Below are 27,167 nucleotides of genomic sequence, written 5' to 3'. Positions count from 1 at the left end.
GTGCCCTGCAACATGGGGGATCTTAGTTCCCCACCCAGGGATTGAACCCACGCCTCCCTGCAGTGGAAGAGAGGAATCTTAATCAGTGGACGACCAGGGAAGTTCCTTTTCCCGGATTCATAGAGGTGTAACTGACATACTCCATGGTGTAAATTTACGGTTGCAACACAAAGATCTCAAATACGTATAAACGGGTGGCGCTACTGGTAAGGAATCCGCCTGCCAATTCAGGAGACGTGGGTTGGATCCCTGAGTCAGAAAGATCCGCTGGAGGAGGGCGTGGCAACCCACTCCAGTATTCTTGCCTGGAGAGTCCCATGGCTGGCATGTCACCAAAGGGTCATCACCAAACGTTCGCTGACACGGCCATCGTATCAGCTACCCTCTCTTTTCGGTGATGAGAAATTTTTAAATCTGCTCTCTCATTAGCTTTGATCACCATGCTGTATGTTAATTCACCTTGTTCTATGTTCTGAATGTCCATCCTCACCCACAGGCCGTGTCTACATGACACCAAGTCCCACCTTTGTTTCTACCGTTAGCAACGTATTATTGGGTCAGCCCACCGCTACGTTTTCTTAAGTTAAAAAACTATTTTTATTTTTGGTGTTTAGTTTCTACCGTACAGCAAAGTCAATCAGCTATACGAGTCCCTTGGACTGCAGGGAGATACAACCAGTCCATCCTAAAGGAAATCAACCCTGAATATTCACTGGAAGGACGGATGCTGAAGCTGACGCTCTAATACTTTGGCCACCTAATGGGAAGAGCCGACTCACTGGAAAAGACCCTGATACTAGGAAAGATTGAGATCAGAAAAGGGAGACAGAGGATGAGATGGTTGGATGGCATCACCGACTCAACAGACATGAGTTGAAGCAAACTCTGGGAGATGGTGAAGGACAGGGAAGCCTGTCGTGCTGCAATCCATGGGGTCACAGAGACTCAGACACGACTTCGTGACTGAGCAATGAATACATGTAACCCCTGTTCTTTTGGATTTCCTTCCCATTTAGGTTACTATCAATTCTGAAAAACCCATTTGGTTATTTTAATTGATAGTAAGACAAACGAAGCCAGTCACATTCCTATAAATGGCGTTCTGAAGACTCAGAACACATCCAAAAACCCAAGAAGGAGACCGCGTTGCTGTCCTAGGATTTTAATTGCCATGCGCTAGCCTTCATCCAGACGGACAGACTTCATAATATGGGAGAGAGATCCGAGTTGAGTCTAGACTTGAAGCCAGTGAGCTGTCGGAGCATTCCTACGGAGGGTCCTCTTCGGAGAAGCTGGACTCCTATGTTCACCATCCGGGGTTCTCCTCTCATGGACATAGAATTGGCCTTTTGTATCTTATAGTCCAACATCATGTTTCCCCAAAACAAGCCTAAGGGATTACTGTGATGGTTGGCAACCACCACCTGCCCCCCACCCAGCCCACCCAAGGAGTTCGTCCCCACGGCTCTTTGCTAGTAGCCCCTGAAGCATCATATGTAGGAAACCAACCAAGACGCCAGATCATTCATCCACAGAGAAGAAATAAAAGCCCCTCCATAGCGGGCGCCTCTCACAGCAAACGCTACAACAAACCCCAGAAGTCCACTCGGATCCCACGTGGATTTAAACAAAGCCCTCTCAACCTTCTTACAAACCCATGTCACAATTTTCAATAGTATGTACTCAGCCATTCAGTGATGTCTGACTCTGCGACCTCATGGACTGTAGCCCCCCAGGCTCCTCTGTCCACGGGATTCTCCAGGCAATAACACTGGAGTGGGTTGCCAGTTCCTCCTCCCAAGGATCTGCCCTAGCCAGGGATCAAACCTGAGACCTCCTGCAGATTCTTTATCACTCAGCCACCTGGGGAAGCTATAAATAAACCACTCAAACATTTAAAACCCACATCTTGTCTTTAGTACAGCGACAGTCTTTAGTCCGGCTTTAATCATCTTTGTGGTGGCCAGCATCTCCTCCTCTTAGGACAGCAGCTGACACCTGGCTTTAATTATCCTTGCGGTGGCCACAAACACTGACTCCCTGAGAGGGTCTGACACACTGCATTCATTTCCAGAACTTGGATGCTTCTGAAGTAAGGCTTTCCCGTGGAATTACAGCGTCTAGGGTCACAAAACGGAGGATTGTCCCCACATAGCTGAGTTGCATTGGCTCACCGAGGCCTGCGAGTGCAGCTGTGAGGTGAGGTAGTGAGACCCAGCCAAGGGCAGTCCAGTGTCCTCGACCCCGCGCGGATTCGCCTCCAGAGAAACAGCCTCCCCAGATCCAGTCGCCATGAGCACATGACCCTTGGGCGTAAACCCTGGGTGCTTATTCCTGCGTGCTCAGTGCCACGTGGCAGCCTGGATGGGAGGGGAGTTTGGGGGAGAATGGATACCCCTATGTGTCAGGCTGAGTCCCTTCACTGTCCATCTGAAACCATCATAACATTGTTGGTCGGCTACATCCCAATACAAAATAAAAAGTTCAAAATGGAAAAAAAGAAAAAAAACTGGAGTGGGTTGCCATTTCCTTCTCCAGGGGATCTTCCAGACTCAGGGAGCGAACCCATATCTCCTGCGTTAGCAGGAGAGTTCTTTACCACTAGCGCCATCTGGGACGTCTTCTACACCAGTAGGTAAACCAGTTTGGAAGAGGTCATCTCTCCCAAGCCAGCTAGAATCTCCTTCCAAATATTTCTGACGTGTCACCACGGGGAGTATGTCAAGACACTTTGAAGTCCCCCTGAGTATTTCTGCAGAAGAGAAAGCACAGCCGTGGTGTCTGTCAGCCACTCTTGGCAAAATTCACACCACAGTCACACTCAAGACATCCGAACGTTGACCCCATCTTCAAGAAAAGGACTTAATCATTCTGGAAGGTTCTCAGGGAGCTCAGTACCTTTCTGAGTGCTATGCGTTTGAAGCTCTGCAGTGCTTCAAGCTAATCCTACAGAGGACGGACGTGGTTTTATCAGTCCAGGAGAAAATCCTGAGCTCCTTCAAGCAAGTCCAGAGACCCAGGGTTGACCAGAAAGCTATACTCATGTTCTCTTTCACTGCTGTTGTTCACTTGTTCAGTCGTGTCTGACTCTTTGCGACCCCATGGACTGCAGCACGCCAGGCCTCCCTGTCCATCACCAACTCCCGGAGTTTACCCAAACTCATGTCCATCGAGTCAGTGATGGCATCCAACCATCTCATCCTCTGTCATCCCCTTCTCCTCCTGCCTTCAATCTTTCCCAGCATCAGGGTCTTTTCCAATGAGTCAGCTCTTCCCATTAGGTGGCCAAAGTATTAGAGCTTCAGCTTCAGCATCAGTCTTTCCAATGAATATTCAGGACTGATTTCCTTTAGGATGGACTGGTTGGATCTCCTTGCAGTCCAAGGGACTCTCAAGAGTCTTCTCCAACACCATCATTCAATGCATCAATTTGGTGCTCAGCCTTCTTTATGGTCCAACTCTCACATCCATACATGACTACTGGAAAAACCATAGCTTTGACTTAGACGGACTTTTGTGGGCAAAGTGATGTCTCTGCTTTTTAATACGCTGTCTAGGTTGGTCAAAGCTGTTCTTCCAAGGAGAAAGTGTGTTTTAATTTCATGGCTGCAGGCACCATCCTCAGTGATTTGCTAACAAGACATAAAGGAGACAGGACGTCCCTGGGGAAGCCTGAGAGGCGTGGGGAGCTTGGGTCACACGGGGCTTCAAGCTGGGTTTTGGATGGACCACGGGGTGGGCAGAAGGCACTCAGGTGGGTTGACCGTAAACAGAGGCACGTGGGTGAAGAGCTCCTCCTCGGAACGTTGGGACGTTGATGGAACAGGACCGCTCGTCAGAACAGTGTGGTCACTGCAGGAAGCGGTCCAGCTTTTCCTGAATGCGGGCGAAGGCGTCTTTCCCCAGGTAATCCATCCGTCCCTCTTCCCACTTCCTCCGCTCCTCCTCGGGACTCAGGACCTTGAGCTTCTCTTCGATGGAGATCTGGGAGACGGAAATGGTCAGGTCCACCTGGGGAAAGACAAGCCCACAGGGAGACGCTTGTGAGCCAGGAAGAGGGGTTCTCACCAGACCCCAGACCTGCTGGTGCCTGAAACTTGGACCAACCTCCAGAGCTGTGAGAAGTAACATTTCATGTTATTCAGAAGCCACCCAGACTGTGGTCTTTTTTTGTTACAGCGGCCTCTGCAGACAAAGGCACAACAAAAAACATCAATACCAATTTTATCCTCCGCCCAGCCATGAGTCAGCTCTTGAGCTAGATTTCCTCCGACTATTATCAACCCTGAATATTCACTGGGAACGACTGATGCTGAAGCTGAAGGTCCGATACTTTGGCCATCTGATGTGAAGAGCCGACTCATAAGAAAACACCCTGATGCTGGGAAAGACTGAGGGCAGGAGGAGAAGGGGGCAACAGAGGACGAGATGGTTGGATGGCATCACTGAGTGGACATCACTCGATGGACCTGAGTTTGGGCAAACGCTGGGAAATGGTGAAGGACACCCCTTTTCTTCACTATTGTCAGTCGTCACTGCAAGGAAACCCCTGGCGTGCTGCAGGGCGTGCACACGACTTAGCGACTGAACAACAGCACCAGCAACAAAAGTGTTACTATATCGTATTAGAGACATGAGCCATCCACTTCCTTAAATGCATCATCAGAGCGACTGAAATGTAAGACCAGAGCGTCCGTAAGAGGTAGACTTAGGAAGAAAGCATCTTTCATTTACTTCTGCAAGAAGAAATCCATGCATGCTTGATTAGATCAAAACACGCCCCCCCCTCAAATTTCCCAGGTTTTATGTCTATGCATCACCTCCCAAGCTCAGGGTGCAGAAAACACAGCCCAGCCCCTGCAGAACAGCGTTGCAAGAGAAAACGGGCGGGATGATCAGAGCTGAGGACAGGAAAGCGGGTGTACTGCCCACCACGGGCAAAGGCCAGAGAAAAGCCAGGTGAATCCGAGACAGCGGGAGATGAAGGTTCTCATCTCAACAAGCAAGGCTGAAACCGCGGTAAGGCCCGTGCGTGTACACAGCTGGCTGCTGCAAGAGCCCACAGCGCCCATCATGGGAGCTGCACGAGGTGAACGGTCGGGACAGGGGACACCACCTCCAGAGCGTCCTGGGGACTGGGGTCCCTGCTGACATCCGCAGGGGGCTCCCGGCTGGGTTCCAAGGCGTCCTCGGGTGGGGCACCTCCCGCCTTCTCCGCCCGCCGCTGCAAACAGAATCATTGCATCGTTAGTCTGCAGGGGGCTTCCCAGAACCACAGCCTGAACCAGAACGACAGAGAACTCTTTCTCCTTAGGATCAAACAAATGGTTTGTGCAAAAAAAAGAAAAAAGTAAGCAATTTAGGGCAACCACCCCGCCCCAGTGGTCCAGTGGGTAGTATGGCAGTGGTTTAGTCAGTCATTCGTGTTCTGCTCTTTGCGACCCCATGGACTGTAGCCCGCCAGGCTCCTCTGTTCATGGAATTCTCCAGGTGAGAATACTGGAGTGGGTTGCCGTTCCCTTCTCCAGGGGATCTTCCCGACCCAAGGATCGAACCTGTGTCTCCTGCATTGCAGGCGGATTCTTTACCCACCGAGCCCCGGTTCACTGGTTGGAACTCCTCAATTTCGCTGCCGAGGGCCCTGGCTCAATTTCTGACGGGGAAACTCAAATCTCACAAGCTGCACAGCACAGTCAATAAACAAACAACAAAAACAATTTTTTAAAGTCATTTGGTGTGATTTACTACTCTGAACTTCTCCCTGTTACTTTTTGCAAAAGGCGAGAGGCTGACATTTGTTATGTGATGTAAGGGTTAATCTTTCAAATGAGGAGATTGGGATTGACATATATACACTATTGATGCTATATATAAAATAGATAACTAAGAAGGACCTGCTGACCAGCACAGGGCACTCTGCTCAATACGCTATGATAACCTTAGGGTTCCCAGGGGGAAGGATGGGGAAGGGATAGTCAGGGAGTCTGGGATGGACATGGACACACTGCTGTGTTTAACATGGAGAACCAGCAAGGACCTGCTGGACAGCACAGGGAACTCTGCTCAGTACTCTGTAATGACCTACCTGGCCAAAGAATCTGAAATAGGTCCGTGTATATGTATGGGCTTCCCTGGAGGCTCAGTGGTAAAGAATCTGCCTGCCAACGCGGGAGACATAAAAGACTCGGGTTTCATCCCTGGGTCGGGAAGATCCCGTGGAGGAAGGCATGGCAGCCCACTCCAGTATTCTTGACTGGAGAATCCCATGGACAGAGGAGCCTGGTGGGCTGCAGTCCATGGGGTCGCAAAGAGTCGGGGGCACGACTGAACGTCTAACACTTTTCTATTTCTTCCTAAAGCAAGATAGAAGAGAACCTCAGGGATTCAGGCGGGCAAAAACCCAGGTGTCTTATCCACCTGGAAAGTAAAGCGATTCATGACCACCACCAGGGGGAAACCGTTCAGAAATGTCACAGGATAGAGGAGAAACACGTGGGGCGTCTCCTTTGGTGGCCGATCGACATAGGCAAACAGAGAAACAGGCGCCGTTTAAGAAGATTGTAAAGTAAAAAAAAATAATAATAATAAAAAAAATTTAAAAAAAAGAAAAAAAGTCTGCCCCTGCAGGCGCTGTGTGTTCGATCCCTGCTGAGGGAACTCAGATCCCCTGTGTTGCGCGGTACGGCCATTTCAAAAAAAAAAAAGGAAGCGAGTTATACCGAACTGGTTTGGATCTCTGAGAGGTCTGCAAACTGGGGGGAGGGTGCTGAAAACACGTTGCGTCGCACTTCAGCTAGAGTCTCTATTTCCTGCCAACCTACCGTCTAAAAACAAAAAAAAAGCAAAGTTAGGACAATACTTCATGCAGATAACGAAAAATGCCTCATCTGCGTTCGTCTGCCTCCACGAGTACAAATACAGCTGGACTAGAAGCCGGTCAAGGAGGTTCAAACCAGTCCATCCTAAAGGAAGTCAGTCCTGAATATTCATTGGAAGGACTGAGGCTGAAGTTGAAACTCCAATCCTTTGGCCACCTAATAAGAAGAGCTGACTCATTGGAAAAGGCCCTGATGCTGGGAAAGATTGAAGGCGGGAGAGGGGGACGACAGAGGATGAGATGGCTGGGTGGCATCACCGACTCAGACTGGGTGGTCAGGTGGCAGACAGTTTTTCTCCCGTGTCCCCACAGGTCGGGTGAAGGTCCTGTCCCATGAGGACCTCTTCTGATTTCAGCTGGAACGCCACAGGAAGACAAAACCCACAGAAAACCATGCAAGCGGCTCTTCTCGACTCTACCCGGGGTGGCACATGGCGAAGACCATCCCAGCGGGCAGGAGACAACTGAACACGTCACGAGCATCATCGGGTGGCTTCAGCGTGGAAGCGAAAACTGTTTCTCAAGGAGCCGCTTTGGAAGGGCATGGAGCAGAGGAACGGCAGGAATCCTGGGTCATTAGATGACTTCGTCGGCTGGCCGTGACGCAGACCAGAAGCTGACCTGCGTGTACTGGGGCTGGGACTTTCGTGGGGGCTCAACAGTAAAGAATCTGCCAGGAATGCAGCAGCTGCAGGAGACCTGGTTTCCATCCCTGGGTGAGGAAGGTCCCCTGGAGGAGGGCACGGCTACACACTCCAGTATTCTTGGGCTTCCCTGGTGGCTCAGACTGTAAAGAATCCCCCTGCAATGCAGGCCATGTGGCTTCAATCCTTGGGTCGGGAAGATCCCCTGGAGGAGGGCATGGTGACCCATTCCAGTATTCTTGCCTGCAGAATCCCATGGACAGAGGAGCCTGGCGGGCTACAGTCCACGGGGTTGCAGAAAGTCGGCCATACAAAGGCTGCTGAAATAAGCATTCCAGACCTGTCTCTTGCATATTTACAGGGTTTATGAAAATAACCTCTCTCTCTTTTTTGGGGGGAGGGCAGTGAGGGGTTGCCAATTTGGGTTCCAAATTCCCTAAAGAACCCAGCGTGGGTCATTCACTCGATGGTCAGTAGATGGCAGCAAAGCAGAAAAATTAATTGCAAAGACGTCTGCTGTGTTGTTCGGTCCCTAAGTTGCGTCTGACTCTTTGTGACCCCATGGACTGCAGCCTGCGAGGCTCCTCTATCCATGGGATTCTCCAGGCAAGAATACCGGAGTGGGTTGCTATTCCCTTCTCCAGAAAGATGATCTTGGAGTGTAAAATAATGAAATATAGGCACATACACGGTAAAAAGGACACCTTCCTTATAGCTCAGCTGGTTAAGAACCCGCCTGCAATGCAGGAGACCCGGATTCAATCCCTGGGTTGGGAAGATCTGCTGGAGAAGGGAACGGCTACACACTCCAGTATTCTTGGGCTTCCCTGGTGGCTCAGCTGGTAAAGAATCCGCCTGCAATGCGGGAGACCCGGGTTCCATCCCTGGGTCGGGCAGACACCCTGGAGAAAGTAAAGGCCGTGCACTCCAGCATTCTGGCCTGGAGAATTCCATGGACTGTGAAGTCCGTGGGGTCTCAAAGTGTCGGACACGACTGAGCAAATTTCACTTTCATGTCTTCTTGGGACCTCAATGTTTAGTTAGGTCTTCTGCCCACTTCTTCCCCCAAAGTTTATTTTTTAAACATTTTTTATTTTATTTACTTTCGGACTCGACTGAGTGACGTTCACGTATAGAAGGGCCATGACTTTCTCAATTTTAGACACACGTGCCCATCGGAAAATGGTCAATGCAGACTTTCTTTCTTGTGTTTTGTTTTTTTTCCGGCCACGCCTCACAACATGCAGGATCTCCCCACCCAGGGATTGAACCCAGGGTCCTCTGCACTGAAACCAGGGAGTCCTAACCACTAGACCATCAGGGAAGTCCTGATAGACACTTCCTTAAACGCTAATCTCTTCCAGAAACACACCCCGAAATAATGTTTCACCAGCTATCTGTGCATCTGTTACTCTGCTCAACTTGACTCATAAAACTAACCATTGCAGTTGGAAAGTTTATTTATTAATTTTATTTATTTACATTAATATATTAATATAACATATTCATATTAATTTATACTCATTTGAATAAAATGATTTCTATTTTATTTGTTTATAATATATCGATATGACTATATTATTAATGTTTTATAATTAATATATTGTTTAATTACATTGATCAATTATACTATATTATTTATATAAATTGTTTGTATAGATTAATTTGTTAATCATATTAATATATCGATGAATACTATATTGAATTATAATATAAATATATTATTTATATTTATCTATATTTACATTAGGAGAAGGCAATGGCACTCCACTCCAGTACTCTTGCCTGGAAAATCCCATGGACAGAGGAGCCTGGTGCGCTGCAGTCCATGGGGTCGCTGAGGGTCGGACACGACTGAGCGACTTCACTTTCACTTTTCACTTTGATGCATTGGAGAGGGAAATGTCAGCCCACTCCAGTGTTCTTGCCTGGAGAATCCCAGGGACGGGGGAGCCTGGTAGGCTGCCGTCTATGGGGTCACGCAGAGTCGGACACGACTGACGCGACTTAGCAGTAGCAGCAGTATATTTACATTACTTTATATTGTATTTGTTTTTATTTATAAATATAAAATTATTATATTTTATTTCTAATTATGTTAATACATTAATATAATACATTTATATTAATACTTATATTTATTATTTAAAGTATATAATCATTTATATAATTATTTCCTTTCATTTATTTATTTCTGAGAGATTCCCCATAGAGTCTGACTGTCAAACACTTAACGCGATTTAAATGTTTGCCGACTCTTATCAAAAACCCGGACGCAAAGGACCTTCTGTATGGCAGAGGTTATTATATTCAGTATGTTGTAATGTAACCTGTCATGGAAAACAATCTGAAAAAAAATAAATGACTGAAGCACTCTGCTGGACACGCGAGACTCACCACAGTGTGGTAAATCGAGTACACTTCAGTTTTTCATATTTTAAATTCCCATTGCAGGGGTGGCTCCTGCTGGCAGAGCAGGGAGGCGGTTCTACAGGAACCTAAGGGCTTAATCCACAGAGTGTTCACATTCCTGCAAGGCGGACGCCTTCTGCTTAACCCACATGAGGCGTTTCCTGGGCCCAGAGGCAGGTGCTGGGAAAACCCCAGGGTACAGCAGAAGAAATGAAAAAAAAAAAAAAAAAAATTAGAAATAAGCTCACTTCCCAGCCACCTCCATGGTGCAAACTGGTGTCATTTTTTTCTTTTTTTCAATTTGTTTGGGTGGCTATGAATTCACAGCTCAAAAATTGCTAATGCACGGAAGCTGCCTGCCCATCACTGATCCCATGTTAAAGTTATAGAAGAGAAACGTCCCATAGAAACGTCGGCTAAAATCGAAACGTCCATTGTCTTACCATAAGCGAGAAACAGCCCCCGGAAAGCTATTTGCGAGATACCGGAAGGACAACGTCCTTTCCATGGGGCCCCCAAATCCCACCCTCATCAGTGAAGTCATGCTAAGTCTCGCGAGAGACAGAGGGGCTTGAAAATGGCTTTTATGTGGCAGCCTGGATGGGAGGGGAGTTTGGGGGAGAATGGATGCATGTATGTGAATGCCTGAGTCCCCACCCTCTGCCGCTGAAACCATGACAGCATTGTTACGGGGCTTCCCAGGCGGCTGTCGTAAAGAACCCGTCTGCCAGTGCAGGAGACCTAAGAGAGGCGGGTTCGATCCCTGGCTCGGGACGATCCCCTGCTGGAGGGCAAGGCAACCCACTGCAGTCTTCTTGCCTGGAGAATCCCGCGGACAGAGGAGCCTGGCGGGCTACAGCCCATGGGGTTGCAGAGAGTCGGACATGACGGACCGGCTGGACAACAACAGCCTCACCACCCTTTTGTGAGACAGCGGTATTATTATTATCACTCAGATGAGCTGACAGGCGCCCAGAGAGGTTGGCACAACTTGTCTGAGCTCACACAGCTCGGGCTGGAGGAGCCAGACTCTGATCTCACACTTTGGGGCTGAGGCCAGAGATTAATCAGGACCGGCTTCCAGTACCACCTGCATAGACAAGCTAGATGCACTCCTCGGACGTGACTGGGTGACAGACCCTTTCACACTGGTACCAGAGCAACCTGAAGACGGGTTCCCCCCATCCTCCTCCCCACGCCCCACGTCCGGGGGTTCCAGGGACCATCCCCCATCTCCATGGTAACCAGTGAGACTGAGCCTTCATTGCCCGTGCGTAGAGCAAATGGACTGACCTCTTCGGAAGGGCACGCTGCCCGAGTAGGGATGTCTTCCTCCACCCCCATGATCCTCTCCGAGGCGTCAGCAGAGCAAGCCTGCCTGGGCCCCTCTGCTGGATTCGCACACGACCCCTCTGCCGCGGCCGCTGCACTGGAACACGGCACCCCAGCGCCTCCGAGGTGAGCCTGCGTGAAAACGTTCACACTCAGCAAAGTTGCCCGTGTTGTTCAGTCGCTCAGTCGTGTCCCACTCTCTGCGACCCCGTGGACCGCAGCACGCCAGGCCTCCCTGTCATTCACCATCTCCCAGAGCTTGCTCAAACTCATGTCCATCGAGTGGGCGATGCCATCCAACCATCTCATCCTCTGTCGCCCCCTTCTCCTCCCACCTTCAGTCTTTCCCAGCATCAGGGTCTTTCCCAATGAGGCAGTTCTTCCCATCAGGTGGCCAAAGTATCAGAGCTTCAGCTTCAGCATCAGTCTTTCCAATGAATATTCAGGACTGATCTCCTTTAGGATGGACTGGTTGGATCTCCTTGCAGTCCAAGGGACTCCTGACCTTTATGCCAATCTCACTAACATCCACATTCACATTATTGCTCTAGGTAAGAAGGACCCCATGGCACAGGCTCCCCACATGGCTCTCAATGTTTCATTTCTTAGAACCACCTGAATCTGCTTTATCTTTCTTCATATACAACCCAGTACCCAGCAGCAAAGAACTCGCCTGCAATGCAAGAGACGTGGGTTCCAACCCTGGGTTGGGAAGATCCCTCGGAGAAGGGAATAGCAACCCATTCCAGTATTCTTGCCTGGAGAATCTCACGGACAGAGGAGCCTGGTGGGCTACAGTCCATGGGGTCGCAAAGAGTCTGACAGAACTGAGCGACTCCATTAAAAAAAAAAAAGACAGCCTAAGCAGACTGCTTGGCAGAAAGGAACAGCACTTTGCTATCAGTGACAAGGTCTGAATAAACTCCTATTTGATTGTCTCCAATGGTCAGAGAAAGTTTTTTTTTTTTTTCTTCTCCTCAATCTTTTGGCCACAATGCACAGCATGGGGAGTCTTAGTTCCCCGACCAGGGATCAAACCCCTGCCCTCTGCATTGGAAGGTGAATGGACCTTCTTAACCACTGGACCATCTGAGATGTTGCAAGAAAGTTTTGGTTCTGACTGCAAAGTAGCACCCAGCTCCACCAAAAAAAACTGCAGTAAAAACACTAAAAAGTGAATTCTTTTCAAGGTCCCAATGCATGTATTTGCAGACACTGGACTACACTGTACCAGTAAATGTTCCCGTTAAAAACAAACTGAGAAATATAATTTCCTGGGACCTTACCTTAAAAGGTCTTTTGTCTGCCTGTTGAAATTCACTGCAGAAACTCCAGTACGGAGAGCGTGCAGCATTATAGTTTAAAAAAAAAAATCAAATGGGTGCCCATTCCAGAACCTGAAAAGCCCTCTTCAGACACCGCCTTCAACGGCCTCTTCAATCAAGGACAGCAAGTGGAGAATGCCCGCTCCAATGACATCTATAATCAGTCATTTCCAGCCACTTAATCAATGAGTGGCTCTTTCCCTGATGAAGCCGGCTAATTTAAATGATTATTTCTGCGTCAGTTCGGTAAACCGCAGCCACAGTTCTGCTCATGAAACATTCACGATTTTGCACCAAAAAAAAAAGAAAAAAAATGCCCGCCTCTTTCAGCATCTTCCTACATGAAATACAGGGCATGCATACAGATGACAGTGGTCTAGGATCTAAAGCTTTGGCGGGTCCTTAACCTCCAACTATGGCCTTTATTTCTTGGGGTGAAATAACGCATCTTTCCTCGTCTAATTCCTTTCTGGTGTGCGTCGGCATTATTTAATATCTTCTAATTCCCTCATTTTTAAATAAACATGTCTATAAACGGTGTACTATTCCTGAACTTCCCTGGGGGTGCAGTGGTTAAGACTCTGGGCTTCCGGTGAGCGGGGACTCCGGTTTGATCCCTGGGCGAAGAACTAGATAACCACATGCCCCAGCGAAGACCTGGTGCGACCAAATACATAAATATTTTTTAAAATTGAACTTAAAAATTCTTATTTCTTCCATGACTGTAGTCCTTGACAGATCTTTTTGTTCTCTTCTAAAGGGAAAGGTTTTTATATTTTTCTTTGTTTTTCCCCCAAACTGTCTTGAGATATAATTAATATATAATATTGTGTAAGTTTTAGGTATATAACATGGTATTTGATACAATTATATTATGCAAATTGTTTACCACTTGATGTTTTTGGGGGGGGATGTAATTTACTTTATTGGAATGGAGAACTGTCCAAGAGCCAACATCCTAATTTAACTGAAAACTATTTGTGAGGTCGTATAACTATGTTATAATTTGAACTCCAACTTCTTCTTCTCAGAAAGAGGCTCATAGTTAAAATAAGAAAATAAGTATTTGGATATTAGAAACAAAAATGCATTTACAGTTGTCAAATTTTTAATGGACTTGATCAGCACAAAAGTGGCCGATAGGTTAAAGACGCAACATCCTTCAAGTACCCCTTTGAAAGTGCCTTTCTTGGAAATAAAAATGTAGTGTATTATAAAAAACAAAAATTTACCTAGAAAATCTGCCTCTGAAACATTGACAGATTTTTTTTTTTTTTAATGTAACTTGGTGATTGCTTATAATAGCCTATATCTTGGAGAACGAAATGGCAACCCACTCCAGTATCCTTGCCTGGAAAATCCCATGGACGGAGGAGCCTGCCAGGCTACAGTCCATGGGGTCGTAGAGAGTCGGACACGACTGAGCGACTCACACACATCCTATATCTGTCTTTAAAAAAAAAAAAAATTAACAATGAGAAGAGATTCAACACAAGAACGTGGGGAGTCTGCCTTTGAAGAAAATGCCCAAGTGTAGATCATAGAGAACTGATACCTGGTTTCTGTCTGTTTCTAATCCCCGGTTTCAACTCTGGGGTTTCAGGACCTTACCGTGTGACCTGGGGGCGAGTGGTGGTCCTTGTTCCGGATATCTTCACAAAGGGGCAAGATGCTACGGTGGTAAATTCCCCACCACTGGTTAAGGAAGGATGTCTGATGCTGGTTGGCCCGCCCGGAGCCCTCCTCCAAAACGGAGCCCGTCTGGGGATTGTACTTGTAGTTCCAAGGCTTCGAGGACCCCAGAAAGTGGACCACCTTCGCACTGGAGCCAAATCTGAGGAAGAATCACAGACAAAAATTAATAAAGTTAAAAAAAAAAAGAAAGCCAGTGACCACTGCAGGACTCGTCACAGACAGTAAGATGCACCTCGACGGCTCAGGGATGATCCTCTCGTGACAGCCACTTAGACTTGCATTGAAAAAGAAAAATTGTTTATAGTCAGTCCGCATTGGCAGTCTTTCATATTTCTGTAGACCAAGAAACATAATCAGAACCCACTGGGATGCTCCCCACAACAGAAAGAATAAATCAGGAGTCTTAGAAAGGTGGGTGGTTTCGTAGCCCAAATCATCTCACCCTGAAAACGATGACAGATTTTTAAAAAAATAGATTTCATAGCAGAGAATGAAAGCTGCAGACCAGAAAACTGGCATCTTGGGCAAGACGGGAAATTTTCCCCTCTTCATTTTTGTCTTTTTATGGTTATCATGCGAAGAGTTGACTCATTGGAAAAGACTCTGATGCTGGGAGGGATTGGGGGTAGGAGGAGAAGGGGACGACAGAGGATGAGATGGCTGGATGGCATCACTGACTCGATGGACGTTGAGTCTGAGTGGACTCCGGGAGTTGGTGATGGACAGGGAGGCCTGGCGTGCTGCGATTCATGGGGTCGCAAAGAGTTGGACACGACTGAGCGACTGAACTGAACTGAACTGATTGTTATCGCCACTCGCACCAACCTCACAGCTTTGAAAACATTTTTTTCTTAATTCATTGCTTTCTTATGAAATTTTGATATCATATTCTCCCCAGAGATCTGTGTGTTCTGTATGGCCCACTGTGCCCACTCTGGGACTCTCCTGATGGTCCAGGAGTTAGTATTTTGCATTCTAACGCAGGAAGTGTGGGTTCCATCCCTGGTTATTTAGCGTCCAACTCTTTGCGACTCCATGGACTGTAGTCCGTCGGGCTCCTCTGTCCATGGGATTCTCCAGGCACGGAGACTGGAGTGGGTTGCCATTCCCTTCTCCAGGGGATCTTCCCAACCCAGGGGTGGAACATGCATCTCCGGCACTGGCAGGCACATCCTTTACCGTGTGAGTCACCAGGGAAGCCCTTATACTCATAATTCATATTGAGGTTTCACAGAAAACAATAAAAATCTGAAAGCAGTTATCCTTCAATAAAAAAATGAATTAATAAAAATATATATACTCTACATAATAACTACATTTTCAAAAAATTTGTAGTTATAGGTATACCTTTCATATTTTATAAGAAAATCTAACTGAAACTATATATAAAACCTATTATTTTTAAAATGTGTAAAAAGGGACACATCTGTGACATTTTTTCATAAAGTATAACTACTTATGAAACTCACTGTTTAAAAGCAGGACTGTAGGTGTACGTGGTGTTGCTGCTCAAGTTATAGATGAAGGGCAAGTGCTTCTGGATGTCGGCGGTGGACCAGTTACTGAAGAAACTGTTCAGCAAGCCTTGGTCTGCCCCTAGAGAGTTACAGCATAGCCAAAGAAGTGAATAACGAATGGTGTAGTTTTCGCCCCCTGCACTGGGAGCTTGGCGTCTTAGCCACCGGACCAGCAGGCAAGTCCCTCAATCCCCATCTTTAACTTGCTATTCACAGATTCAAGGTGGCGGGGAGGAAGTGCCGGTGGGTCAAAGGGATGGCCACAGCCCCACTCCGGTCCACAAACGTCCAGCTGCCCCTCAACGTACCGTCAAAGCTGCCGTGGTCGGTGGCGTGCTGTAACAGGAGGCTGTGCGTCTCCAGCGAGGGTTGGAAGACAAACACCCCGCTATTGAAGCAATCCGGCCACCCGGGATCCGGGGCCGCAGAAAACTCCCTCCTGTCGAACAGCTCATCGATGTTGGACAGCACCTGGGGAGACAGAGCGTGGGGCCCCCCCATACGACGTGACGGGAGAGAACCAGTCTGACTCCATATTGAATCTGTGTCTGTGACTTGAACTTCTGTGCTCAACTGCTTCTGCTACAAGTTCATCGCTAAAGGAATGAAGCAGACGGCTTCCCAGGTGGCTTGGGGGGAAACAACCGATCTTCCAATGCAGCAGACGCAGGAGACGTGACATGGGTTCGATCCCCTGGGTTGGGAAGATCCCCTGGAGAAGGAAATGGCGACCCACTCCAGTCGTCTTGCCTGGAGAATCCCATGGACAGAGGAGCCTGGGGGTTGTAGTTCATGGGGTCACAAAGAGTCAGACAGGACTGAGCACACATATCCCTAAAGGGATGTTGCACTTGAGCTTAAATGCTACACAATGGCCCATCTCTTGTCTCCAGGATCTGCCTGCCTCCAGTGGAATGAGCCTTAAGCTACAATTCCTTTGTTTAGCTCCCAGGAAATATACAGACCAGGACAAGTTGATCACAAAAGGGAATTTGCCTGGAAGCTTCTGGTTGCTTAGTCACCAAGTCGTGCCCAACTCTTTGAGCCCCCGTAGACTGTAGCCCACCAGGCTCCTCTGTCCATGGGGTTCTCCAGGCAAGAATACTGGAGTGGGTTGCCATGCTCTTCTCCAGGGGATCTTCCCAAGAGATCGAACCACGTCTTCTGTTACCCGAACATTCCTGATGGAAGTGTTTTGGTATTCACTTACTTAACAAATCACCATCCACAGGCATTACTTTCTGCAAAAATTCCCCGGTCAGTCGTGTATTAACATACAAGTGAGAAATGCAACAGGAACTTCATGATGAACCAGACAATGGTCTGTGATGGGACAGTTATACCGAATTTTTGAGTGACCCTCTTCTTTGAGGCTTATATTCCAAAGAGAAAAATGTGTGTATCAGATTGCTCCCTGGTTTTATTTCAAGAGACACCATTGAAGCAACACCATCTATTAAGCAAAATTATCATCTCCAGGTTCTAAGATCCTCTGTGGAACACTTAAACATTTAACTAATTGTATTTATTCTCTTTCATCTAGCAAATGTAACCAGTAAGCCTGGAAATCCATGAACATAGTGGTTTGCAAGTCAGTACATTGATGCGTTAGTCGCTCAGTTGTGCCAGACTCTTTGCAACCCCATGGACTGTAGCCTACCAGGCTCTTCTGTCCATGGGATTCTCCAGGCAAGAGTACTGGAGTGGGTTGTCATTTCCTCCTCCAGGGGATCTTCCCAACCCAGGGATCGAACCTGGGTCTCCTGCACTGCAGGAATATTCTTTACCGTCTGAGTCACCAGGGAAGCCCCAGTATATTGATGATATGCTCTTAACTGTATTGCTCTTAATTGTATTTATTCTCTTCTATCCAGCAAACATGACCTATGAGACTGGAAATCCACAAACACGGAGGTTTGCAAGTGAATAGCATATCAGCCTGCGAGAGCTTGATCACTAACAGTACTCCTCTCCAGCACACCTCCTGGCTTTATAAATTGTGCTCTGTTTGGGAAAAAAAAATATTACTCTGATTGTTCCTCTATTCTCATTTTCCTCTCCACACCTCCATCTTCCTAGACCACCTTTGCACAACCAGGACAACCCAGAATGGATCTCCAACACTCCAGTCTCATTTCACATTTCGACGTTCCAATGGCTGTTTGTGAAAGTACCTGACCTCGGCTCCAACACCGAGGGTCACTACCCCAAATGACTACAGTGGAGATGCTATAGCCTAAGAAGCCAGGTTTCCAGTCCCACCAGGACTGTATAATTCACGGTACAATCAAAGAAGAGTATTTTTCCAATATTTTATTTTGTGCAGATGACATAATGAAATCACTCGTCCTAGGGAAGGGACAGGCCTTCAACTAACCCAGTGTTCTCAGCAACACTATTGGGTGTCTTCTACCCGATGTTGACTGACTAAATGTTGGTAGTAGAGATGAACATTACCCGGTGGGTGTCAGGAAGCATTTAACAGGAGGCTTCCTGTGTGCTGCTTTCGATCTGTCAGGAATCCTCTGTTCCTTATTAATTCCTGAATATTCAGGAATTAAGAGGAGAGGCAAGCCTCTCCTGGGACTAAGAAATCCAGGCATTTCCTTCGTTAGTTTTTCCATACAGTGATAAGCACCCTCTTCCTTCTTATGAACCATATGGTACAAGTGGTTATTTACAACTCTCTCTTTCATATGGGTGACCTCATGTTTTCTTGATAACTTGTAAGTTTTGATTTTATCTCTGCTGAAAATAGCTATCGTGTAAGACAGTATAAGTGAAGTGAAGTCCCTCAGTCGTGTCTGACTCTTTGCAATCCCGTGGACTGTAGCCTAACAGGCTCCTCCATCCATGGGATTCTCCAGGCAAGAATACTGGAGTGGGTTGCCATTTCCTGCTCCAGGGGATCTTCCCGACCCAGGGATCGAACCTGGGTCTCCCGCATTGCAGGCAGACGCTTTAACCTCTGAGCCACCAGGGAAGATAGTATAAATACATACACAATGTTGAATAAAACACCTTTGCTCCATCAGAGCTCTGGTCTCCACGTCTTTCTTTCTCTCTCTCTTTCTCTCCCTCTCTTTTTCAGGCTGATCCCCTGGAGCGCAGAGGCTCTCTGAGTTCACTTTCCTGCCCGGGTTTCTAAGACCCTCTCGAGAAGGTGCTCTGCGCCTTCCCCACATTGAGAGGGCGCCTGAGAGCTTTGTGAACAGAGCAAGCCCCGTGTCAGGGGATTTATTGGCTTTCTGTGTAAACCAAGGAATATCAGCCTCCTTCCATCCTTTACTTCCTTATCGTCGACTCCGGACCACCAGGTTCCGGTCCATTAAAGGAGCTCAACAGGTGGGGACCCACCAGCACTGGCTAGCAGCCTGCTGATGGAGAGAGGGGCGTGATCTTTGAGTGGGCGGCTCCTCGTCAAGCAGAAGGTCTGCACCTCCCCCTCCTGCACACTCACCAGTGTGTCTGCATCCAGGAAGACGCATTTGCTGTACCGGGTGAGCGTCCAGCAGTGAAGCTTGGTGAGGGTGATCCCGAGGTCAGGTCTCTTCAGAAAGGCCAGGTGGACGTAGTCCGCACTGTCTATTAGGTTCACCTCGATGACCTCATCGAACACCCTTGAGAGGATAACCCTGGGAAAAGACAGGCCGAGTTCTAGGAGACCAGGAGACCGTTTCACACAAGATACTCTGTCCCTTGGTGCTCACATTTCATTTTGTAGGAGTATATGCTGAAGTGTTTTTCTCTAAAAGGTTCTGGAGGGATAAAAATCTTTGTACAAATATACGTGCTCAGTCGTGTCCCTCTCTTGGCGACACCATGGACTGCAGCCCGTCAGGCTCCTCTGTCCGTGGGATTCTCCCCCAAGATACTGGAGTGGGTTGCCATTTTCTCCTCCAGGGGATCTTCCAAACCCAGGGATCGAACCTACATTGCTTATGTCTCCTCCAATGGCAGGCAGCTTCTTTACAACTAATGCCAACCAGGAAGTTGGGGGAAAAAAACAAGATTTTTTTCTGCAAGCATTTTACCTCAGAAAGACTGTCTTTCTGTCAAATTTTACCTCAGAAGTTCCTTCTTCCTGCCAGATTTCATCTCAGAAACTCCTTCTGTCAGATTTTTATCTCAGATCCTCCTATTGGCTGTCAGATTTTTGCCTAAGAAACCCCTACTTTATGTCAGATTTCACCACAGAGACCTCTAGCTTCTGTCAGATTTTACCTTACAATGTTCATCTTTCTGCCAGATCTCAGCCCAGAAGGTTCATGTTTCTGTCAGATTTTACCCCTGAACCCACTATGTCCTGTCAGATTTTCCTCAGAACCCCATCGTTTCTGTCAGATTTTATGTCAGAACCCCTGAGTGTCTGTCAGAATTTGCCTCAGAACCCCCTCGTTTCTATCAGATTTTACCTTAGAATGTTCATCTTTCTGTCAGATCTCACCCCAGAAGTTCCATGTTTCTGTCAGATTGTACCCCTGAACCCTCTGTGTCCTGCCAGATTTTACCTCAGAACCTCGTGTGTCAGATTTTACCTCAGAACCCCTTAGTTTACGTCAGATTTTATGTCAGAACCCCTGAGTGTCTGTCAGAATTTGCCTCAGAACCCCCTAGTTTCTATCAGATTTTACCTTCCAACGTTCATCTTTCTGTCACATAATAGCTCAGGTACATGCCCCACGCCAGTCTGTCAGATTTTGCCTCAGTCTCTCAGCTATATTTCAATAAAAATGTAAGGAAAATAAAAATGCTTTAACTTAGCTCACGATGTGGGCTTCCCAGATGTCTCAATGGTAAAGAACCCACCTGCTTATGCAGAAGACACCGGTTCCATCCCGAGGTTGGGAAGGTCGCCTGGAGGAGGCAATGGCTACCCACTCCAGTGTTCTTGCCTGGAGAATCCCATGGACAGAGAAGCTTGGCAGGTTACAGTCCACGGGGGTCGCAGAGATTGTCACACGACTTAAGGAGTGTGCATGCATGTGGACTAGTGGGACGGTCGCTCCTCAAAGTCCCCCACGCACCCCACCCCCCCGCCCCCGAATCAATGACGTGGATCCCCATATTTGAGGCAAGGAGCTACTCTACACACGCGTGGCGTTGCGTGTCAGGATTCTGAAACAGGACCCCTTCCTCTAGTAACAACCGCAAGCCCTTCTGCAAGCGTCCGAGCCCCACCACGTGTGCGCCGGTCCGAGCTCAGGGACCACGGCCCAGAACCTCCGCCAGCTTCTACGGTCGGCAGAGCCGGGTGTGCGTGCGCGAGTCTTACCTGAGCGGGTTGGACACCTGAGGCGTGACGAGCACCACCAGCCTCCTGGTGGCCCTGTGCTCCCGCAGCGACTGCCCCAGCACCAGGGCCCCCTGGCAGTAGACGTCGTTGGTGGCCAGCGTGACAAACGCCTGGTCGGACACTGTGGACGGGGACAGCCGGGTTACGTTCCCGCCCGGCCTCAGGGCTCAGCGGTGCGGCTGAGCGCCACCTCTGACTCTCTCGAGCTTCACGAGCGGGACTGGACAAGACTTTCCCAGCTGGCGCCAGTGGTGAAGAACCCGCCTGCCCATTCAGCAGACCTGAGAGACGCGGGTTCGATCCCTGGGTGGGGAAGATCCCCTGGAGGAGGGCGTGGCCACCCACTCCAGTGTTCTTGCCCAGAGAATCCCATGGACGGAGGACAGTCCACGGGGTCGTGAAGAGTCAGGCACGACTGAGGCGACTTAGCACGCATGCGTGCATATTCCAAAATAGGCTTCAGGGACATTTCACGTGCATTCTTTCATTGAAAAATTAAAAAAGAAAATTCTTCAAAAAGAAAAGAAAACCCACATGCATGCAGGAAACACTAAATACGAGACTAAGTCAAGCAAAGTGTGATTAAAATTTCCTGGTGCTGATGAACAGATCTAAGTTTATACACTGTATCTGTTTATATACACCAGGAAATTTTAATCATATATTCTGCTTATATACAAACAGACACTGCATATAAAATAAACAAGCAACAAAGACCTACTGTACAGCACAGGGAACTCTATATCTTCTAATAACCTATAATGGAAAAGAATTAAAAAAAAAAAAAAGAATACGGAGGGACTTCGCTAGTGGTCTAGCAGTTAAGACTATGTTCTTCGCTTTGCAGGGGACATGGCTTCAATCCCTGGTCTGGGGATCTAAGATCTCACATGCCATGCCCCTATCTCCAAAATAAAAAAAAAAATACACACATATATAAAAATTAAAATATACGAATATATACATATATGTATAAAAACATCTATAACCAAGTATATCTAGATATAGATATATATACAATATATAAATGAATATATGCTCAGCCATGTCCAATTCTTGCGACCCCATGGACTGTAGCCCACCAGGCTCCTCTGTCCCTGGGATTCTCGAGGCAAGAATACTGGAGTGGGTTGCCATTTCCTTCTCCAGGGGATCTTCTGACTCAGGAATAGAGCCCAGGTCTCCTGCACTGGCAGGCAGATTCTTTACCACTAGCTCCACCTTGAAAGCCCAACAAGAATTTTCCACTTTCGTGCATATTTATAACTGAATCACTTTGCTGAAAACAACACGATATTGTAAATTAACCATCCTTCAGTTGAAAAAATAAAATTTCCTTTTGCTCCGGAACGACACACGTGCCTAGCTCAGACTGCTTATTTGACTCTCCATTCAAGTCTCAAAAACTCACCCAAAACTTTTAGGTCTCAGGTGAACACAAAGCCAAGGTAGAAACAACACTCGGATTGATCCGAGTTACCACGAGGATTCCCCCCAACTTTGCCAAAAGAACCGGGCTCTCAAAAGGGAACCGCCAGACCCATTAGTTAAATCGCACACACCCCAGTCGTTGGCAAGACTTCAACTCAAGGGTGTACGAAGCCAAGGAGACGGGCTTCAGAAGAGAAAGGAAGACTGTTTCATTCACCAAAAATCCCCTGTTTCCCCAGGGTCTCCGCAGCAGGGAAAGAAACTCCAACAGCTGATGAGACTGACGGCAGTTCCAAGTTCGAAGAATGCGTGATGTGGACGTTCACAGGGAATTTTAAACCGCTTGATTCTGATTTCGTCCTGGCCGACAGGACGAAACCAAGGGGATCAGGAGATCCAGGCCTTGGCTCCCGAGCTGGCAACAGAAATTAACATTCGCAGCGTTTGGTCTGGGGCTGGAACACACACAGCTCAGTTCTCAAAGGCCAGATGGCGCTCCCCTGGGGCCCCCGCGCCCTCCCTGCCTCCAAAGACAAAGTCACCCCAGAAAGAATCGCAGGACCCAGCATTCCTGGGCCCGTTTTCCTGTTTTAACCTTGACATTCTGCTGGGGTGAGTGCCCACCTGCCCAAGGGCCTCCTGTCTACCCCTGGCTGGGGTTCTTCTTGGATTAAGGAGAAGATGAGGATTCCTGGCATCTCGGCCATGAGTTATTACCGATAGGAAAAACTCAGAACTCAAGTCTGCAGCTCCAGAGATGGCTGTCTATCTAATCATCTACCTAGCTATCATCATCTGTTAACACTAATAACATCCGTCTAGGAAATGGCACCCCACTCCAGTAGTCTTGCCTGGAAAAATCCCATGGATGGAGGAGCCTGGTGGGCTACAGTCCAGGGGGTCGCAAAGAGTCGGACACGACTGAGGGACTTCACTTTCTTTACCTTTCTTTGTCCATCTATATATCTACTTACTTACGTATCTTGATACCCACGTATCCTCTATGCATCTTATCATTATCTATTAATATTAATGACATCTATCTATCCACGTATTTATCATCTACTTAGCTATCACCTATATTTATGTATGCTCTGTGCATCTATTATTATCTATTAATATTAACAACATCTATCTATCCATCTATTTAGGGCTTGACAGGTGGCGCTGGTGGTAAAGAACCCGCCTGCCAATGCAGGAGACATAAGAGACGTGGGTTCGATCCCTGGGTGGGGAAGATCCCCTGGAGGAGGGCATGGCAACCCCCTCCAGTATTCTTCCCTGCAGAATTCCACGGACAGAGGAGCCTGGCCAGCTACAGTCCGTGGGGTGGCAAAGAGTTGGACATGACTGAGCCACTGAGCACGTACGCAGCCACGCTGAAAGGCCGAGTTTCCACTTGACGGGATGTGAGGGTGGGGACGTCTGGCATGGAACACAAACAGGACTGGTGGCTGTCCTCCAACCCCAGGATGAAAAAGAAAAAAAATACATCTCCCAAAGTCTACTTCACCCTGCAGACAGCGGCAGCTGCTGGTTTTATGAGGGGTCGGGAAGAAATGTTTACTCCGATTCCTCGCCTCCTTCCCCTTCCACCCACCTAACAACCACTCCCCCAAAATAACACCCCTGGCTTCCTCGGCGGGGTGGGGGGGCCCTCCTCTTTCACTCAAAGGCGTGTTTTGTTCCCGGCTGAGAGCGCTGAATCCCCAGTGGGGTCTCTCCAGCACGCTGCCCAGCCCGACGGCCATGTGTCCGAACGTCCCTCCTGAATGCTACCATTTATACAGACCCTCGCCGGTTTCCAGAAAACGCGTATTTTTTTTTTTTTGGAGAGCTCCAAGCCGCTCCCTGGAACACACATCAACAGAACCTTGCAGCCTACAGCAGGAAATCGGCCCAAACAACTTTGCCTCTCTAAGGCACAGAGGTGGGAAACAGTTGAGAAGCCGCCTGGCGACTTATTACCAAATTGCTCCTCTGAATAAAAAGCAACCTGAAACTTTTTTTTGTTGTTGTTAATGCTCTCATGAATGATCAGGCCTGACTTGGGTGCAAGTAGAGATTGTCTTCATGATAAAAAGAACAACAAAAAAAACAGGAACAGGCGGGAATTTCCCAGCAGGCAAGTGGTTAGGTGTGGCTCCCCAGGTGGCTCAGTGGTAAGGAATTCGCCTGCCAATGCAGGAGATGGGGGTTCAATCCCTGGTCCGGGAAGATCCCCTGGAGAAGGGAATGGCAACCCACTCTGGTATTCTTGCCTGGAGAATCCCCATGGACAGAGGAGCCTGGCAGGGCTACGGTCCATGGGAGCAAAGAGTCGGTTACGACTCAGACACTTGGCATGTATGCGGGGAAGCAGTTAGGATGTCAAGCTCTCCCTGCTGGGGGCCCAGATTCCACTCGTGGTCAGCAAGGCAAAATCCCACATGCCGGGTGAGCTGGCCAAACCAGCCCTCTTCCCCAGACACACAAAAAAACCCAAAGAAACAGAACAGGACAGACATCTTTCCCATGGGTGAAGGCTACATTTTATCATCCCATTTCTAAGCCTCTGAGGTCCACTGTCCCAAATGGATGTCCCCGCCAAACCCGAGGGCAGGCGGAGAGGATGCAGTTGAAGCCCTTGGGAGTCAGGGCTCACCACAGTCCCAGCCATCCCACCAAAGGCAGCCTGCTGCCCTGCAGCGGGGATTAACCCCAGATCTTTATACGGGAATAAGCAACTCTGTCTCTGGTCTGATCTTGCTGAGGACCAAAGACGCTCTGTGTTCCCAGAGTTTTACGACCGCGAACTTCCCATGGTTTTGCACGTCGGTAAGCCTCTCACACAGTTCCGTGCCTGCCAAGAAAATGGTCCGCCCAACCTCCAAGGGCTAAGCTTTCACAGAAGGAAAATTACCAAATCTCAGTGCCCCTTGACCATCTGTTTTTGAGGGCAGGAGGAGAAGGGGGCGACCCAGGACGAGCCCCTTGGATGGCAGCACAGACTCAACGGATGTGAATTTGAGCAAACTCGGGCAGATGGTGATGGACAGGGAGGCCTGGCGCGCTGCAGTCCGTGGAGTCGCCAAGAGTCAGACACGACTGAGCTACTGAACAACAGCCACACATGTCCCTAAAGCTCAGCCCTTCCCAGCCGCTGAGACCCACTGTCTCACCCACAGTCGCACCAAAGGTCACCAAGCTCTCCAGCCCCCGGGGTGAGCGAGGGGCTGGGCGGATACAGCATGGTGGGCGGTGAAGAGTTTGGGGACCACTTTGTGCGGGCACAGCGGGGAGGTGGGGGTCCCCCCGCCCCCAGCGCAGTCCATCTCACCCAGGCTACGGAGGCTGGCCGCCAGGAGGGTTCTCCGCTTACCAGGCATGGTGTGGGCGCAGCGCGCGATGGGCACCACGTGGCCGAGGGCGCCCAGGCGCGGCGGGCTGCCTCTCTCCCGGGCTCCAGCCGCCCAGCCGAGCGGAGGCGTCGGCTGCGTCTCCAGGGGCCCCACCCGCTCCGAGTTCAAGGCCTGCGAAGACAGCTGGGCGTTCCGGATACCCGCACCGCCCCAAGCCCCGGCCCCTCCCGAGTCAGCCCACGTCTCCGCTGCGCGCAGGGGCAGCCGCGGGCCCTCCCGCCGCCTGGGCGCCCCCGGGTGTCCTCAGGGTCCCCCCGCCGCGCCCGGCACAGGCTCCAGGCGCCCCCCGCCCGCACACACCCCCATCCACGGCCGAGACTTCAGCGGCCTCGCTGCGCCCCCCACCCGATGACTCCTTTCACCGCGTGTCTAGCCCTGCGCCCCGCCCCTCTCTGAGTCTCTGCGCTCCAGCAGCCCAAGTGCGCCCCAAATCCGCTCCCGGGTGCCCCCTCCCCTCGGGCGCCCAGGCTGCCACCACGCCTCCGGAAGCTTCCTACACCTCCCACCCCCGAGCCTTCCACACCCCCGCGGCCCGCTCCTCCTCCGAGCTCCGGGAGCTCCGGGTCTCCGCCGCGCCCAGGCCGCCCCCACGTGGTGCGCTGGGGCAGCCCCGGCCCAGGCCTGCGCCCCGCTCCCCGGGCCCGGATCGCCGGCGGCGCCCCCCACCTTCTCCACGCTCCGGTAGTTGCTGGCCCGGGTGGGCGGGGCGGCGCGCGGCCCAAAGATGGGCGGCTCTCCAGAAGGTCAGCTCCGCCCCCGGGCGGGGGTCTCCCGCACGGCCCGCCCCAGCCGCGCGCCCCGCCTGGTGCCCCGGCTGAGGCCCCTCGGAAGGGAGTGCCTGGAGGCGGGCACCTCGGACTCCCCGCCCCGCTCCCTCGGGCCCCTCCCCGCGGAATCCAGGCGTCTGGGGCGTCCTGGCTCTAAAACCTCTAACCTTTAACACGCCGCCCGCAAAGTCAATGTTTGCACTGGCCTCAGGGCCCCAGGCCAGCGCGCGGCCCGGGGCAGAGGCCACGCTGGAAACGTGATCGTACGGCGGGAACGTGTGGTGAGCGGAGGAGGAGCGCGCGCGGGGCGTGGACAGTGCGTGGGTGCGTGCGGCGTGCACGGTGCTTGGGCGCAGGAGGGAGGGACTGATCAGACTCGGTGATGGAGAGAAGCGTAATGCGGGCGGATGAACCTGAGTAGACGAAGGGGAGAACACAGTTATGAGTGAATGCATGCCAGAGAGAATGAA

General features: G+C 49.6%; 1 protein-coding gene across 18 annotated transcripts; it reads right to left on the bottom strand.

The window, feature by feature from the left end:
* Positions 1–1,027: 1,027 nt before the first annotated feature.
* Positions 1,028–27,167, bottom strand: GYG2 (glycogenin 2). 18 transcript variants are annotated; one of them, XM_086386082.1, is made up of 11 exons: positions 26,865–27,167; positions 25,891–26,041; positions 21,078–21,219; positions 19,263–19,437; positions 16,111–16,273; positions 15,755–15,881; positions 14,202–14,424; positions 11,227–11,397; positions 6,720–6,824; positions 5,117–5,224; positions 1,028–4,011 (listed from the first exon to the last, which is right to left on the bottom strand). In XM_086386082.1, the coding sequence occupies exons 1-11, from the start codon at positions 27,150–27,152 to the stop codon at positions 3,850–3,852; spliced, it is 1,815 nt and encodes a 604-aa protein (XP_086242208.1). In that variant the 5' UTR covers positions 27,153–27,167; the 3' UTR covers positions 1,028–3,849. The 18 variants fall into 18 exon arrangements, with proteins under 18 accessions (XP_086242208.1, XP_086242217.1, XP_086242218.1 ...); XM_086386091.1 differs by having other exon boundaries at positions 26,597–26,964; XM_086386092.1 differs by lacking the exon at positions 26,865–27,167 and adding an exon at positions 26,305–26,399.

Source organism: Bos grunniens, chromosome X (genome assembly GCF_055505025.1).
Source record: "Bos grunniens cultivar Pamir isolate PY7600 chromosome X, Bosgru_T2T1.0, whole genome shotgun sequence".
Classification (NCBI taxonomy): Eukaryota; Metazoa; Chordata; class Mammalia; order Artiodactyla; family Bovidae; genus Bos; species Bos grunniens.
Note: the sequence above shows the minus strand (reverse complement) of the source record. Positions and strands in the feature narration are given on the sequence as shown.

Coding starts and splice junctions, on each gene's coding strand:
- GYG2 (XM_086386082.1), bottom strand. CDS start 27,152: ATGCATTCACTCATAACTGTGTTCTCCCCTTCGTCTACTCAGGTTCAT. Junction 21,220..25,890: donor CTGCGCCCACACCATGCCTG/GTAAGCGGAGAA, acceptor CCCCGTCCACAG/TGTCCGACCAGGCGTTTGTC. Junction 15,882..16,110: donor CGACCACGGCAGCTTTGACG/GTACGTTGAGGG, acceptor GTAACTCTCTAG/GGGCAGACCAAGGCTTGCTG.